This window comes from Myotis nattereri (genome assembly GCF_964212035.1).
Source record: "Myotis nattereri genome assembly, chromosome: 3".
Lineage (NCBI taxonomy): Eukaryota > Metazoa > Chordata > Mammalia > Chiroptera > Vespertilionidae > Myotis > Myotis nattereri.
The window spans coordinates 31,150,649-31,167,122 of record NC_138077.1 but is presented as its reverse complement, the minus strand read 5'-3'; the positions used below and the strand labels follow the sequence as shown (position 1 = coordinate 31,167,122).

Below are 16,474 nucleotides of genomic sequence, written 5' to 3'. Positions count from 1 at the left end.
CATTAATATATATCTATATCTATATATCTATATCTATATATCTATATCTATATCTATATCTATATCTATATATATATATATATATTTTTTTTTTTTCCAGAGGAAGTGGAATTACCTGCTGTGGCATCAGTCAGCGCTTCAGTAATTAAATCTCCTTCAGATCCTTCACATGTTTCTGTTCCTCCTCCTCCACTCTTACTTCCAGCTGCTACCACGAGGAATAATATCACATCTATGCCCAATAGCATTCCCAATATAGAAAACAAACCTCCACAGGCCATTGTTAAACCACAGATCTTGACCCATGTTATTGAAGGCTTTGTAATTCAAGAGGGATTGGAGCCATTTCCTGTAAGTAACAAGCAAGTTTGTATTTTTAAAATAATTCTTGTAATAATATTTTAAAATTTAGTCTATTTTTCTCTAATTAAAAGCTTGTAGTTTTATTTCAAAAAAGACACTCTTTTATCTAGAATTTATCTTTCTATATATATCATGTATATACTGTAAATGTACTTCTAGAATTTTATGCTAGCTATGTAGATGTATAAACTAAGGACATAAATATGTCAATTTTATAATTTTTAGAGAAAGATAGTTGGAAGTTTATTCCAATAAAATAAATTTTCCTATTTTTTCTTCTTAAGGGGACTGAAATGATACCTGAAGTGTATTTTTTAAAAAATTGTGTTTCTTATATAATGTGATACTTGAACAGAAAATAATAACTTCCCAATGATCTAATCCTTCTGAAATTACCCAGTGGATGGTTTATAATTAGCAAATATATATTCTCATTATTCTTAAATCTCAGCCTTCAATCACATTTTTTAAATGCTTTAAAATGCTCACCGCAAAGTATCACTAAAAGTCTTGTAATTTGAGACTAGTTATATATCCCTTATATGCTACTCTCTAGAGATGAACATTTGTCCTTAGAAAATAAATAAAATGAGTAGCCAAAATAAAACAAAATAGTTTACTTTGAATGTCTTTGAATCATCTAATTTTTAAGATTCATGGGTAGCATTACAATAGTTGGTTGCCTCATTAGTTGCTTTGTTTTCAGTTTACTAAGGGTGTATTAAACATGGATCTTCTATAAGAATCCTGATTTAGTGAGTAGAGGAACAGTCATTTCTCTCTATTCCTCAGTGTTTGGATCCTGGCTCTGCAGCATACTGACTGTGCGAAGTTATACAGTCTTTTTTAATCTTCATATTGTTCATCCGGCAAATGGAGATGATACTTTGCTCTTAGAGTTGTTGTAAGGATTAAATATACATAAATTATTCTGTGTAGTACTGGCACTTAATAGACATAGCTGTTTATCAGTATTACTAGTGACAGTTACAACTCTACACTACAAAAAGGAAATTTGGGAAAAGTACAGAAAAATCCCCACTACTACCACATTGTGTACATTTATATATATTTTTTTCATATGATCAAGATGATTATTATATATACTAGAAGCCCAATGCACGAAGATTCGTGCAAGAATAGGCCTTCTTTCCCCTGGCTGCCGGCACTGCCTTTGCTCCAGCTGGAGCCACCTTTCTGCCTTTGTTCCAGCCCGGAGCTGCCTTTCCACCTTACCACGCTGCCCAGAGGCCCGGAGTGGCTGGGGCCGCTTGGCACCTGCACATGCAAATTAACCCACCAGCTTTGTTGGGTTAATTTGCATACTCACTCCTGATTGGCTGGTGGGTGTCACCAAGGTACGGTCAATTTACATCTGTCTCTTATTAGTGTAGATAGTTTTGCTTCTTTCACTTAGTATATCTTGAGCTCTTATCTATAATAATAAAAGTGATATGCTGATTAGACCAGACGTCCTTCTGGATGTCCTTCCTTCTGGACAAAGCTGTGGTGGGCGGGGGCTGAAGCAGAGGTGGCTGCCATGGCGGCGGGGGCCAAGGCCCTTGCACAAATTTCGTGCATTGGGCCTCTAGTTTTCTCATAATATTAATAGTACTTTGGAAACATTTTGAAAGGTTACATTATATTCTGCTTTATATACAACCAAAATTTATGTAATCCTTCCATTATTGTTGGACATTTAAGTTTCCATGTTTTCACTATTCAAATAGTCTGAAAGGAATATCTTTGTATATAAATTATCCACATTTTAAATAATTTCTTTAGCATAAATTCCTTAGAAGTACTGGCATGTATTTATATTTACATATATATTTGTAAGATTCTATATATATATATTACTAAATTATTTTCTGGAAATATTTAAATTTATTAACCCACCATAAGTGTATAACCTTAGCAGCACTGAATATTATAGTTTTTTACAGCAATAATTTTTATGAATTTTACTTGAGGCATATTAAATATACTTACTGAAATGAACACAGTTTAAAAGTATATAGATGACTATTTTCTAAAGTTAAATATAGAAACTTTTAATAAGTTATTTTTGACCAAGTGTGGCAGACATTGGAGAATTAACCCGCATTCTTAAATAGAATAAGAGGTTCTATTTTTCAGATTAGCTCAGGGTTCACTAGCAAATCAGTAATTATTTTTATCTGGACTGTTTTTGCTGAAAACAGTCCTAAAATAAGTATTATTCATGACCTAAGTATACTGATCGTACGTGAATTTTTTGTTAATTTTAATGTTTGTGGATTTTTCCATTTGTTTTCATGATTATAGATTTGGTTGCTGAATTAAGAATCAGGAGACTTGATTTCTAGTTGTTCTTTTGTAAAGAAATCACCTAAACACTGAACAGTAGTTCCCTTATTTCTATTTTAAGTGTAATTGGTTTACAATATTATATTAGCAATATTATATTAGTTTCAGGTATATAATATAGTGATTTGACATTTATATACCTTACAGTGTGTTCATCACACTAAGTCTCATTGTGGTTTTAATTTGCATTTCCCTGATGATTAATGATATTGACCATATTTTCATATGTCTCTTAGCCATCTGTATGTCATCTTTAGAGAAATGTCTTCATGTGCTCTGCCCATTTTTTACCATTACTGTATCTGTATAATACACATAAAAATGATCTATCCTGAGGAGATAACCCTACAAATAAAAAGCTTTATACATGAAAAATCTTAAAAGTTGTTACAGAAAAAAAATTAAACTGGCAAATAAAAATGTATTACTGATTTTTTAAAGAAAATACTTTTTCTTAACTATTTGCCTAAACTAGGATGCTAAGTTCCATTTGACAGAGACTTTGAAGCATCCATATTGCTGATGACCTGAACTATAATGTTTATGTCCATATAGCCTACACTTTCTCAATGAAAAAGCACTGAATGTCTATGTCAGACCAATTGGATAAGCAAATGATCACTGATACCATTTTTCCAAGAGTTTTTTTAAATTGATTTCAGAGAAGGAGAGAGATAGAAACATCAATGATGAGAAAGAATCATTGATCGGCTGCCTCCTGCACAACCCCACTAGGGATTGAGCCCACAACCCAGGCATATGCCCTGACCAGGAATTGAACCTGACCTCCTGTTCATTGGTCTACACTCAACCACTGAGCCACACCAGCTGGGCTTCAAGAGTTTTTTTAACCAACTTATTTCTGAAAGTCTTTAAAAAGATTATTTCATTTTATTCTCTCTGTTTTAAAGGTGAGTCGTTCATCTTTGCTAATAGAACAGCCTGTGAAAAAAAGACCTCTCTTGGATAATCAGGTGATAAATTCTGTGTGTGTTCAGCCAGAGCTACAGAATAATACAAAGCATGCAGATAATTCATCTGACACAGAGTTGGAAGACATGATTGCTGAAGGTCTGTGGATTTTACTTAAGATACCCTTAATTCACTTTGACTTTTATTGCTTGAAACAGAACATGGATTTTTATTCCACACATGGATTTTTACTTGGAAGTATTTACTTTTATTCTCAAGTAATGCATTATTTGATTAGAATAATGGGAAAGGTAACCAGACTCTTAATGGCCAATTAATAAAAATAATAAGACTGGTTAATTTACATACTATCAGTTAATTTGACTTTTGGAAGAATGTGGATGGGAAAAATTCCATTATATATGAAAGTAATTTAAAATTTTAGCATCAAAACAACCAACTTCCTATTTTATTTTCCCGAGTTAACTTAAATAAATGACTATTTTATTGAGTTTGCTTAAATATTTAGAACTTCTGAGTTGTTTGGCTTTAGGCTTTCCTTATTTTGATGTTTGATGTCTAAGTAATTATCCTCAATAAATTAGCATATTTATCTGAAATTCATTCCTTTTTAAAATTTTTATAATCTTTACCTGAGGATATGCTATATATCTCCATGGCACAATGTACTAAAATTCATATCCCACAAGGTACATTTTGAAAGTGTTCCTCCTGCAGAATAGTGGCTTTGTCTTATTCATCTTCATTTCTCTTACAGTGCTTAATAAAGTTATTTGCACGTTTTAGACGTGTTGCATACTTAGCAAAATGAACCTTTAAAATGTATTGCCTATGTATAGAGAAAACGCCACAAAATTTTTATGCAGTATAAGGAGGGAATTTATGGAGGTGGTTGGTTTTGGAGGCTTTGCCCTGCCAAAGTGGCTGTGGATTGAAAAATTCAAAAATCAAAAAAAAGAAAGAAAGAAAAGAAAAATTCGAAACTCATTCCTTTAAGTTTCCTGGAAGGTCTGAACTAGCAGCATCCCACCAAAATAGAGGCTAAATGAAAATTTGCCACAATTAAATTGAGGTTTTTTTCTTTGTTTCTTTCTTTTTTAGAGACATTAGAAGAAATGGACAGCGAGTTGCTCAAGTGTGAATTCTGTGGTAAGATGGGATATGCTAATGAGTTTCTGCGGTCAAAACGATTCTGCACTATGTCATGTGCCAAAAGGTATTTCTATTTTGAATTTCCTAAAGCACAAAACAACCACTGTAACAAAACCAAAAAACTTGTAGAGTTTACAGTAGTCAAAACTAGATATTACAGCCGAAACCGGTTTGGCTCAGTGGATAGAGCGTCGGCCTGCGGACTGAAGGGTCCCAGGTTCGATTCCGGTCAGGGGCATGTACCTGGGTTGCGGGCATATCCCCAGTAGGGGATGTGCAGGAGGCAGCTGATCGATGTTTCTCTCTCATCAATGTTTCTAACTATCTCTCTCCCTTCCTCTCTGTAAAAAATCAATAAAATATATTTAAAAACAAACAAACAAAAAAAAACACCTAGATATTACAATATAGAGGAATACTATGAAATAGATATTATGTGGAGCTACTTTGGTAGTTAGTTATTAAATTTTGCTCTTTGAAAGTTATATAGTCATAATACTTACAGTTAGTTTTTCAGCATAATCTAATGTTTAAGTAGCAATCTCCTGGTGGTAAGAATATATGCTTAGGAGAATCCCTCCTGTGAATAGACTTACTAGTCTTCAAGGTATCAAAACAGTTTTTGTTTTATCACCTGATTTTTGTTTATCAGTATTAAAATCCTGGATTTACTTTGTTTCAAAATGTTTTCTTTTGTTTTAATATATCCTATTAATTTTAGGTTTCTAAATAGGACAGCTATCCATGTTCTGTACATTGTTATATTGTCAGTAAAATATCTCTTTTCTAAATATGTATTTGCATTAGTAAATATTACAGGTAAATAGTATTGATAACAAAATAAATGTTTAGTATCTTCATTGATCTTAGTCTCAAGTTTAGTTTACATTAAAAAACAAAGCACCCCACCTCTGATTCTGATAGTGCTAAAAATTCATTAACAGGAATCTCATTTAAAGTGGAGAGGCCAGAAGGGGGAGCTCTCATGACCAATGATAATCAGAAGGCACAACAGAGAAACTTTGTAATACTCTTTCTAACTTACTTTTCCCCTATATATTAGAATTTCCTCTCCTTCATTGAATAGAATAGAAAAATAGAAGAGCAGAAGGGAAGTGTCTGACTCTTTGTATTTTACCACGGTTGCATATACTCATACTGGGTTGCAATTCCTTGTTCTTGAATAAACCCACTCTGCTGGAGAAATATCTGGCTGACTTTTTGTTTACAGTCAACGTAATAAATCTTTATGTTGGCATTTACCATCAAAGGTGAAATGTATGTACAGGTTGATTAATTTGAAATTTGTTCTCTATTTGAAAGAGAGTTTATGATCTTAATTTTATACATCTAGGGAATTTCTTGCTTGAACATATTATTTAGTGTGGTGCCACTAAAATATACTTAGTAAAACTTAGGATAAGTTTTGTACTGTTGAATAAGTAATTGAAGTATTTTCCTCCCAAAATGGCTTCATTGGTTTCTTAGTTGTCAGTCTGTTACTCAGATATCCTTTTATGTTATTGATAATCCTAAGAAAATTATGTAACTCCTGTTTAACATGGGAGTTTTCCAGTTTGTGTATACCACAGGAAAGAATAGTGGCTCTATGGTTCTAAATGATTGAAAACTCTGAGGGGAAGGACTACTGTTTTTCAGACTACTTTAAATTTCTTGACTTTTAAGAAACATTTCAAGTCTTTTAATGCTACCATTATTCTTCTCCAAGAGATTATTGCTGAGTTGTCACATTATTATACCTTTAGGTGAACCCCTTAGAAGATTAGGGGTCCTAGCGTAGGGAAATGCAGATGAGAGAGCCAAGGGGAGAGGATAAATTAGGTCAGGGAGGAATTGCTGCTGTTTACGACTGTCTTGGAGATCTAAATATTTAGGGACTAAATAGCAAGTGTAAAGTTAGTCTGTCTTTTCTGATCTTTAGTCAGTGGGGAAAGAAGTTTTGTCAATTGATAAGAATGGAAATCAGAAACCGACAGAGCTGAGCCCATGGAAGCGCATAATGAACATAGCAGGAGCTTGTTAAATTGTTTAGGGTAAAATGAGGTGGCTATTAGGACACCTTTTTGTTTTTTATATTTTTAGGGGGAAAAAAGCCTGTTCATTCTCATAGTGCTCCTTACTTTCACTTCCTGATATTTTGAGAAAACATACGTGAGAAAAATTTATTTCTGCATCTGTATATTGATCCTAGAACAGTTATCAATAGCATAGTTAATTGGGATTTATTCTTGTCATTTTTCTGCAAAATCTTAGAGCAAAAGAGTTTTGAAAACATGAAATTACAATGACAGTTGTATATGTGTAAAATAAGAGGAACTGCATGTATTTTTCTTAGCCTTTCTGAGTTTTTCTGAAATTGTTTCTTAGATTATTTCTTTTCACTCTTCTTTCTAGGAATAGGGTAGGCAAACTGTGCCCAGACAGAGTCATTCCTGTAGCCTATATTTATATGATCCATGAGCTAAGGATGGTTTTTAAATTTTGGGGTATTTGAAAAAAAAATCAAAAGAATCATATTTTGTGACACATGAAAATTATGGGAAATTCAAATTTTAGTGTTTCTAAATAAAGGTTTATTGGAACACAGCCATGCTCATTTATTATTGTGTATGTCATAATTGCAGAGTTGACTAGTTGTAACAGAGACTTGAATGGCCCACAAAGCCTAAGACATTTACTATCTGGCCCTTTATAGAAAAAGTACCCAGTCCCCTGTTCTAGGGCCTTGGAACCCAATAAATGGCATAAAACTATTTTAAGCTGCTATTATGCCATATAAAGGTCTATTCAAAAATATTAGATAGTCTGTCAATTTCAAAGAATTCTGCATTTTAAAATTTCCTGAAGAGTGAGAGCTATGAATTCCTTGTGTAATTTTGAAATCCCACCTTTACATTTTTACTCTTTGATTCAGTAATATATTTGAAAAATCTTTTACTAGCCATTTGAGATTTTATCTTTCTCTACTGTATTAAGCAATTTTTATTAATCACTTTTCAGATATTATTACTTGGAAAAATACCAGTTTGGATGCACATTTAAATAGTTAACTTCTTTTTCTCCTGGAACCTTGAATTATTTTGCTGCTGTGAAAATCAGTTGCCCTCTCTATTTTACAGAAAGTTTCCCACTATCATGCTGTTATTAGGAGGAAATATCAATACCTATCCAGTATTAGATTGAGAGCTATGTATTATACAGATACATACAGAGGTCAATTTTTGACTGTTAGCATAAGTAAATCCATTGAACACTATGGTTTACTTTCTGAGGTATTATAGTTTTTAATGCAGTATATGCCACTTACTGATTCACAAATTCACTTTAAAGTCATAATTAACTACTAAATAGAGTGTCCTATATATCATTTAATATTTTTTCTTACTTAAATTTCTTAGGTACAATGTTAGCTGTTCTAAAAAATTTGCACTTAGTCGTTGGAATCGTAAGCCTGATAATCAAAGTCTTGGGCATCGTGGCCGTCGTCCAAGTGGCCCTGATGGGGCAGCAAGAGAACATATCCTTAGGCAGGTCTGTAGAAACCTTGCTTCAATGTACAATACCCTTTTCAGTAATGCAAGGAAAGTGCAATGCTGTATTTTACTTGTACTACATTTTCCAGCTTCCAATTACTTATCCATCTGCAGAAGAAGACTTGGCTTCTCATGAAGATCCTGTGCCATCTGCTATGACAACACGTCTGCGCAGGCAGAGCGAGCGGGAAAGAGAGCGTGAGCTGCGAGAAGTGAGAATTAGGAAAATGCCTGAGAACAGTGACTTGCTACCAGTTGCACAAACAGAGCCCTCCATATGGACGGTTGATGATGTCTGGGCCTTCATTCATTCTTTGCCTGGTACGTAATTCAGCATTTTGGCCTTAATGTTTTTTTTTTTGTGCATTCACACACAGGAATGATGTTAGATCCATCTGCACCTATTGCAGGAAAGGATTCGAGAAGTACTTATGTATATATACTGGTTAAATAGCATTTGCTATTGAAATATGATCTGTTTCCTCTTGCTTATTCCCTCAGCACAACTGGGTATTTTCTCATACCCTCAAGTCGATAAAAACTGACTAGTCCTGCTTCAGCTGTGACACCTCAGCCGGTGAAGGTATTAAAGGTGCTCTCTTCTCTTCAGTCTAATTTCTCTCGAGGGGTCAGTAGAGAGATTGAGTCAGACACTTCTTCCCTCTGCTCTTCGACTTTTCTATTTGGTTTCCTCATTTCCTAATTTAATATTTAACCTTTTTATTTTTTTTAAATAAGAGAGACTGTAATTTTTTTTTACATTTTTGAAAGCTAATCAAGACCTTTTAGACTATGATTAAATTTTAGTTTCTTTTAAAGGAAGCTGCATTCTTTGATTCTTGCAAAAAGTAGGTATCAAGAACAGTTCCAAAATTTGATTAAGTAGACAGCTAACATTCAGTTATGATATTCTATCCCAATAGAATAGGATAACTTTTTATGTTTTTCTGCTCTCTCATTTTTGAATTCTTTCTATCAGCTTAACCTTTATGTTCTTTATCTTTTCTTCTTTAATATGACAATAAACATAAAGTCCACTTTCTCAAGGGACTGGCTACTAAAGACATTTGCACCTTTGCTCATGATGAAACCCACACACTGTCTATGTTAAGACAATATATGTATTTTTTTAAATCAACAAATCTTATCATTCACTTTGGCCTTATGAATATGGAACACAAGGAAATTGTTAAATGTGTGTTCCATTTTGGTTTTATTCTGAATCATACCATTTATCTTGATATAAGCTTTCTAGAAAAATACATCCCCTTTGCAGTTGTCTGCAAGCTTATTAAAATTAATCCAGCTAGTTTTGCTAATTAATCTTTCTATGAAGGCCACTGTCTCAGAAATAAATTTACAGCTAATGTGCTGTGAGAGTGAAGAAAGTATATTTAGCAGTATTATTGCTTTAAAAAAAAAATTTGTCAGCCATTTTACCATTTCTGTTTTCAGAACTCCATGAGATTTTATTGAATTCTTTTTTCTTTTAAAATATATTTTTATTGATTACAGAGAGGAAGGAAGAGGGAGAGAGAGATAGAAGCACCAGTGATGTGAGAGAATGATTGATTGGCTGCCTCCTGCATGCTCCACACTGGGAATCAAACCGTGACCACCTGGTTCATAGGTTGATGATCAACCACTGAGCCACACCAGCAGGGCTAAATTATTTTTTCAGTACCTTGTTTTAGAAATGCTAAATAAGTTTTGTGGTTTCCTTTCTTTTCTTTTTTTAAAAGAAAAACAAGATATAGTCATTTTTAAAGAAAGAAGAAATTGTTTAAAGAGGGATAGATTTTCCATGGGAAGATTTTTAAGCACACATGTAAGAAAACTTAGGTGTGAGTTGTGCTGACCATATAGGTTTAGAATCTGCATTAAAACTGATGTATTAGAGGATGATGAGTATTGTTTATGGTTTTAATACTTAATGAAATAAATTTTAGATTTTAGATTAGTTTAGATACCGTGAGATTTAACCCTAAAGTCTATACTGATCTCCTGGGCTAGACTTTGATTCTATCATCTTCAGAAGTCTCAGTTTTCCAAATGGGGCGTGTGAGCTGTTTGTTAGCTGTGGTTCTCACTTGGTGGAAAGTATTTCTTTTCCTTTGGGGATGAAGGGTGGTTCATATCCTGAAGAAAGTAGGTTGGCAAGCAAATAAATAATTGATAGTACTGAGTCCTCTGTCACTTTATATACTTTTTTTAGGACTAATTTTCCCCAGCATCCATTTGCCATGAGGCTACTCTTGGCTGCTTTTACTGGAACAAAGGCTAACTCCTTCGTCTCATTCTTGCTTCATTTGAATTAAAAAAAAAAAAAAAGATTATTGCTTATAACTTTAGATGCTTGTCTTACTGAGTTCATCAAGACACTTAATTTTATTGCCAGTGTTTAGAGAACATTACATGTCATTAAAAGGAGACTGCTTTATAATTAAGAATTGCTTGGGTCTGCTTAATATAACTCTGCTTTTCTTTTACTGATTAAATGGGAGTATTTCCAAACTTTTATATTGTAAATAACAAGCTTATTTGTGTGATCCTTATATCTTCTTTTTCAAAGTTTTGCTCTCTGAAATGCCTGTAGTTTAAGGTAACTTTCATACCAGAATAAGCATTTATCTTCATTTCCCTATGTTCCTCTGGTCTCTGTAAACTTCGTTTTGAACCTCTTTGAGCTCATTCAGGGCTTTTTGTTTGTTTATTTGTTTGTTTTCCTGAGTAGTCTACTCCCAAGTTTTTTTCCTAGAATGAACAAGCTTGTAAATTTTGTAATCCTTTGTATTTTCTTTCCCTCTTTTATCAGGGCACCTACATTTACCCCCTAGAGTTTTCTCTTCTCTTTGTATAATGTCATCTTGTGCACCATTCTGGTGGGATCATATAGAGCTGGTATGCAGTACATCCAAATCTCAGAGCTGTTAGCAGAAAGAAAAATTATTTTCATATAAATTTTTGTGCATTAAAAAGTTCACTACAGAAGCTACTCTTTCTGTTTTCAGTTAATTGCAGTTATCTTCTTCAACTCTTCCTTGAAAGAGTTAAATTGCAAAGATCAATTTATTCTGGATTTATTGATCTTTGAATCTGCAGTAAATTAGGTTTCTTTGTAGGCATATAAAGTATAGGAATTATATACAACTAGAAGCCCAGTGCACAAAAATTTGCGCACTGGGGGGGCGGAGGGGGGTCCCTCAGCCCAACCAGTGCCCTCTCACAGTCTGGGACCCCTCGGGAGATAACCACCTGCTGGCTTAGGCCCACTCCCCTGGTGGCAGATGGCACGCCCGATTCCACGGTGCCTGCCTCATCTGCCCCGGTCGCATATGGCAGGCCTGGATCCCCGCTGGGTTAGGCGGTGGCTCAGGATTGTGCTGCCGCCCGGCCCCGCACACGGCAGGCCCGGATCCCACCCTCGGGCGGGCATCGGCTTGGGATCTTGCCCGCCCGGAGCAGGCGGCACAGTGGGATCTGCCTGCAGTATGCAAATTTAATGGCCATCTTTGTTGGGTTAATTTGCATACTCTTCTGATTGGCTGATGGGTTTAGCAAAGGTACAGTCAATTAGCATCTTGGTCTTTTATTAGTGTAGATATGACAATTTACTGGTTTTCATAATACTAACATTGGGACTTGATTTTTCTGTACTATTGAATGGCAGGTCATAGCTTTTCACCTTCCTTATTGAGGCCATTTTTGTGCAGGGTGAGTTTATTTTGGGTTTCTCTGGAAAAGTGACTGGATGCTTGGGACCCGTGTCCATGTGTTCAGGTCTGTGCACACCCTGATAGCTGCTTCTGGTGATGTAAAGCCAGCTACTCTAACTGGTTACTACAGTTGGGATATATTTTGTACATATCCCTAGGGTGCAGCTGCTTTACAGAAGGAGATTTTAATGTCAGAAATTCATAGAACTAGCTCAGTACATCCTGAGCACGTAGAATTTTTTTAAAATTCATTTTTCTCGATTTTCTGGAAGCATATTTGCTTCTGTTTTTTCTTTTTTAAGTCACTTTATTTTTTAACTTATGTACTAATGTATAGTATAATCCCCTTGCCCCTTTTTTGGGTTGGCTTTAGAAAGTTGTGATCTAAAATACTGAAGATAATGCATTCATATTTGATCATGCTGTTTCCCAAACTTTTTGTTCACTATTATTTTGCTAATACCTTTATTGTCCACCTGCAAGAAGACATTTGAAGAGGGATCTCATAATGCAGAGGAACGAAAACATGCTATATATTTTCCTCATGGAGAGCTCCTTGTTTCTATTCCCACATGTAGCTCTTATAGTCCTCATTACTTCTCATGGCTCCTGTTTTCTGAATCTAAGTAAGTCCTACCCTATCTTTCTCTCTCTTCTTTTCTTCCCTGTGCTCTTGTAAGTAAGACTGAAGAGAGAAGAACATTAGTTCTTTCATATAAAGAAGGATGAAGTCACAACTAGACGCAAGATTAGTCAGTTTTGTCTGCCCAGTTTTGAGAGCTACCTCTGGGAAAAGGAAAGGGGCTTTTCTATGGTGAGTAATTCCTTTTAACTATATAATTTCTTTTATATGGTAAATGGGCAAAATCATAAAAATTCCTCCTAGGGTACTTTTGAAATGTCAATTTTTAGAAGTCTGAGAAATTATTAAGACTAGAGAAATTGATAAGCTGGCTGTTATATAGGAAACAAGAAAGATACAACCAACAAAGAAGGCAAAAAAATATCCAAGAGAAAAGATGGCCACACAGCAAAATACAGAAAAAGTGTTTGTATTACTCTTACAGATGGTTCCTCTCTAGCAGATTCTGGTTTTTGTTCATTATTTGTTTATTCACTCATTTAGTCCTTCACACCACTCCCCTCCCCCAAAATATATATGTATATTTAGCACCTACAGTGCTTTATGTTTAGTTCTGGGGTTATAAGGATGACATCATTATCTATATAAACAAGAGAATGATACGTTTGCAATAGGAAGATAATAATTTCTGCAAAGTTGTGGTATCTAAAGATGTAATGTAACCATTTCCATTTTTTTGTGTTTTCCCTGAGAATACTGATTTGAATAAAATAGACTTTAAGCTGTTAGTATTTATTCTTTTTTGTTTGTTTTGTTTTTATATTAATTTTTAGAGAGAGTGGAAGGGGTGGAGGGAGGAGAAGAGAGAGAGAAATATCAATGTGAGACACACCTGTTGCCTCCTGCACACACCCCAACTGGAGCAGGGATCGAACCTGCAACTCAGGTACATTCCTTCGACTGGGAATCAAACCTGAGACCCTTCGGTGTGCAGGCCAGTGCTCTAACACTGAACAACACTGGCGAAGGCATTAGTATTTATTCTTAAATTCATTTTTCTAATTTTACTGTCTAAGGAAGCTTCTACATTTTGTATTCTCTTCTCTCTTGGTTCCTTAATTCATTACCTTCTTGCTAGTTTCCTTATCCTTAGTGGAGAAGTTTATTGAGTAACCTGACGGCAAAATTTGGTAGATAATAAGAACATTTGGGGTTCAAGTAGATGCTAGCATTGTGTTTGTTACCTGATAAAGCACCTGATTTAGTTTGAGGCTAAAGTATTGTTTTTTGGCAAGATGTTAGTTAGCAAGCCCCTAATTTCAATGAGAATTTATGTTTCAAAAGTGGAGATGAGTCCAATGATACTAAGATTTGAAGTTGAAATTACAAGTAGAGCAGTATAATACATTTTAGCAGTATTGCAATAGAGCAATACTATAATCTCGATGGATTGGTTCTGTCCTTAGTGAACAATAAAAATGTTTTCGATGTGCTTGCCAATTGAAGGTTGTAAATTAAAAGTTATAAGAGATAATGAAAGTGGTATTCTGGTAAATAAGAAAATATTTCTAAATTGTTATTTAAATGGCAGAACATTATGTTTTATTCCTTTGTATGTATATGTGAAGAATATGTTATAGAAAGATAAGTTCATTAGGTATAATAATTAGTTAATCTAAACTTGTTATATATGTGGCATGCTTTGAGATGACACCATCATCCTTTTTGTGAAGATAAGCTATATCTAGAGTCTAGATTCTGGACTGATCAATCCTTACATTTTACCTGACTCTTACTAATTATTTCTATATTATTTTTAGAACAAGAATTCCAAGTAAGTTGCTTTACCTGATTTTGATTAATTTTTATTTTCAGAATGTCAAGAAATACTCTCTTCTTCGGGAGTGAACCTAAGACTACCATAAATAAATTTCATTTGTTTCTCAGCCTGTATTTCACATACTCAGACCCAGTGAGAGCATAACTGTGACTATTAGGAGTAATGTCTAATTGTTGTGTAGTAATTTTAATTTCCTTTCTCTGATCAAATTCCAGGCTGCCAGGATATCGCAGATGAGTTTAGAGCACAGGAGATTGATGGACAGGCCCTTCTCTTGCTAAAAGAAGACCATCTTATGAGTGCAATGAATATCAAGCTTGGCCCCGCCCTAAAGATCTGTGCACGCATCAACTCTCTGAAGGAATCTTAAGATCATGAGGCTTTGCGATAACATCAGTTTTATTCTTCTTAAACAAACTTGTAAGGTAAAGAAAGGCTCAGGTTGGCTTAGAATATTATCACGTATTGTGGTGGATAGCCAAGAACATTGGGATCTCCACATGAAAAGCTGACATTTCTTTTACAGATATAAAAATTCATCATACATTTTCATAATTAGCCAACATTGGTGAAATTAATTTTACAGGTTACATACAACATTGAAAGACTTGTTATAGAGGGCCATGATATTTTTCAAAGAAACGTATTATAGTACTTTTAAAAAAAGTAATGTTTATCATTAATATAAAAAATCCTTTTAAAACTAATTGAATGATTTACATTTCTCTTTTGGTCCAGTTTTGTTATACATTTTTCTACCCTATAAGTTTCCCATAAGTTGTCATTAGAGATAATTTAAGAATAATTTAGGAGTCCAGTGACTGGAATTGTATGCAGTGAGATATCATTGTGCATTTAAAAAAACATGTCTGTTAGAAAGTTGTTTTGTCTATAAAAAAGGATTGCATTCTAGCAAGAATAACACTGATCTGGGAGTCAGACAAGTTGGTTTCTATTCTAAACTTGACCAAGAATTTGGTGTAGCTGGGAACATTGTCCTCTTAGTTTTTGTACATGTAGACCAATGGTTCTCCTGGAGATGAGTTTTGCTGCCCTGGGGACATTTTGGTTGTTATAGCTGAAGGGGCTGAGGGAGGGATGCTATCGGTACCTAACACATGGAGGACAGGGATTGTATATTTCCTACAATGCACAGGACAGCCCTCCACAACAGCTATGCGGTCCAAAATGTCAGTAGTACCAAGGTTGAGAAACTCTAATGTAGGAGTGATAAATGATTCTCTTTTTCACCCAGAGGGATACATTACACAATGGAAATATTTCAGATAGCATCAGTGTTCTGCTGAAGTATTTTCCCCAGTGTATGCACACTGAGAAAAAGGGGAGCAATCCATTAAATTGGCTGATAAAATAAGGACTAGCATATAAATAATTTGACTCTCAAAAGATATTGATTCATATTATCTTTTATCTCTGCTCTTCTGTGATAAAAGGCATAATCTGATTACACCTTATGAACCAATGTACATATAACCTTTACCAACAAGGCAATAGTGTGTAGCACATATACGTATTTGGTCTTTGGCATTTTTCTAATGTTGAACATGCTGGATCTAGCTAGAAAGCATATTCCTTTTTCCTGACTAAACCCTTGCATGCTTTCTGCAAAGCACTTACCAAGTGATATCTCTTGAATGGTGAGGTCTAATTTTGTATGTACACGTTTTAGGGGGGAAATTTTTAAGTAAAACCTTTCACCAAACAGTTAGTGATCTACTAGAATTGTGACACCAAAACAAAATTGTTTTGGGAGCCTTGAGAGCTTTATAGTCCTGGACATCAAAAATTTGTTTATTTTTTTAAAATCTTATCTCTATCATACAATGAAAATGTTTTAATAATTGAAGGAACATACATAGATATTTGGCAAAAGTGGAAAGAGTCTATGGGTTTCAGTCATTATCACTGCTCTTTTCAAAAAGATTGTGTTGACCTAGTAGAAGACTAAAGATGTCATTAAAGA

The 16,474-nt window shown here is 34.4% G+C and overlaps 1 protein-coding gene across 1 annotated transcript in view; it reads left to right on the top strand.

Moving 5' to 3' along the window:
• Positions 1-15,197, top strand: part of PHC3 (polyhomeotic homolog 3) — a 62,464-nt gene extending 47,267 nt beyond the window's left edge. Inside the window, exons 11-16 of the mRNA XM_081085925.1 lie at positions 101-351; positions 3,624-3,783; positions 4,747-4,861; positions 8,217-8,349; positions 8,441-8,672; positions 14,706-15,197. Coding sequence (XP_080942051.1) covers positions 101-351; positions 3,624-3,783; positions 4,747-4,861; positions 8,217-8,349; positions 8,441-8,672; positions 14,706-14,860 — 1,046 coding nt within the window. The 3' untranslated portion in view covers positions 14,861-15,197. The remainder of the gene's footprint in view (positions 1-100; positions 352-3,623; positions 3,784-4,746; positions 4,862-8,216; positions 8,350-8,440; positions 8,673-14,705) is intronic.
• Positions 15,198-16,474: the final 1,277 nt, after the last annotated feature.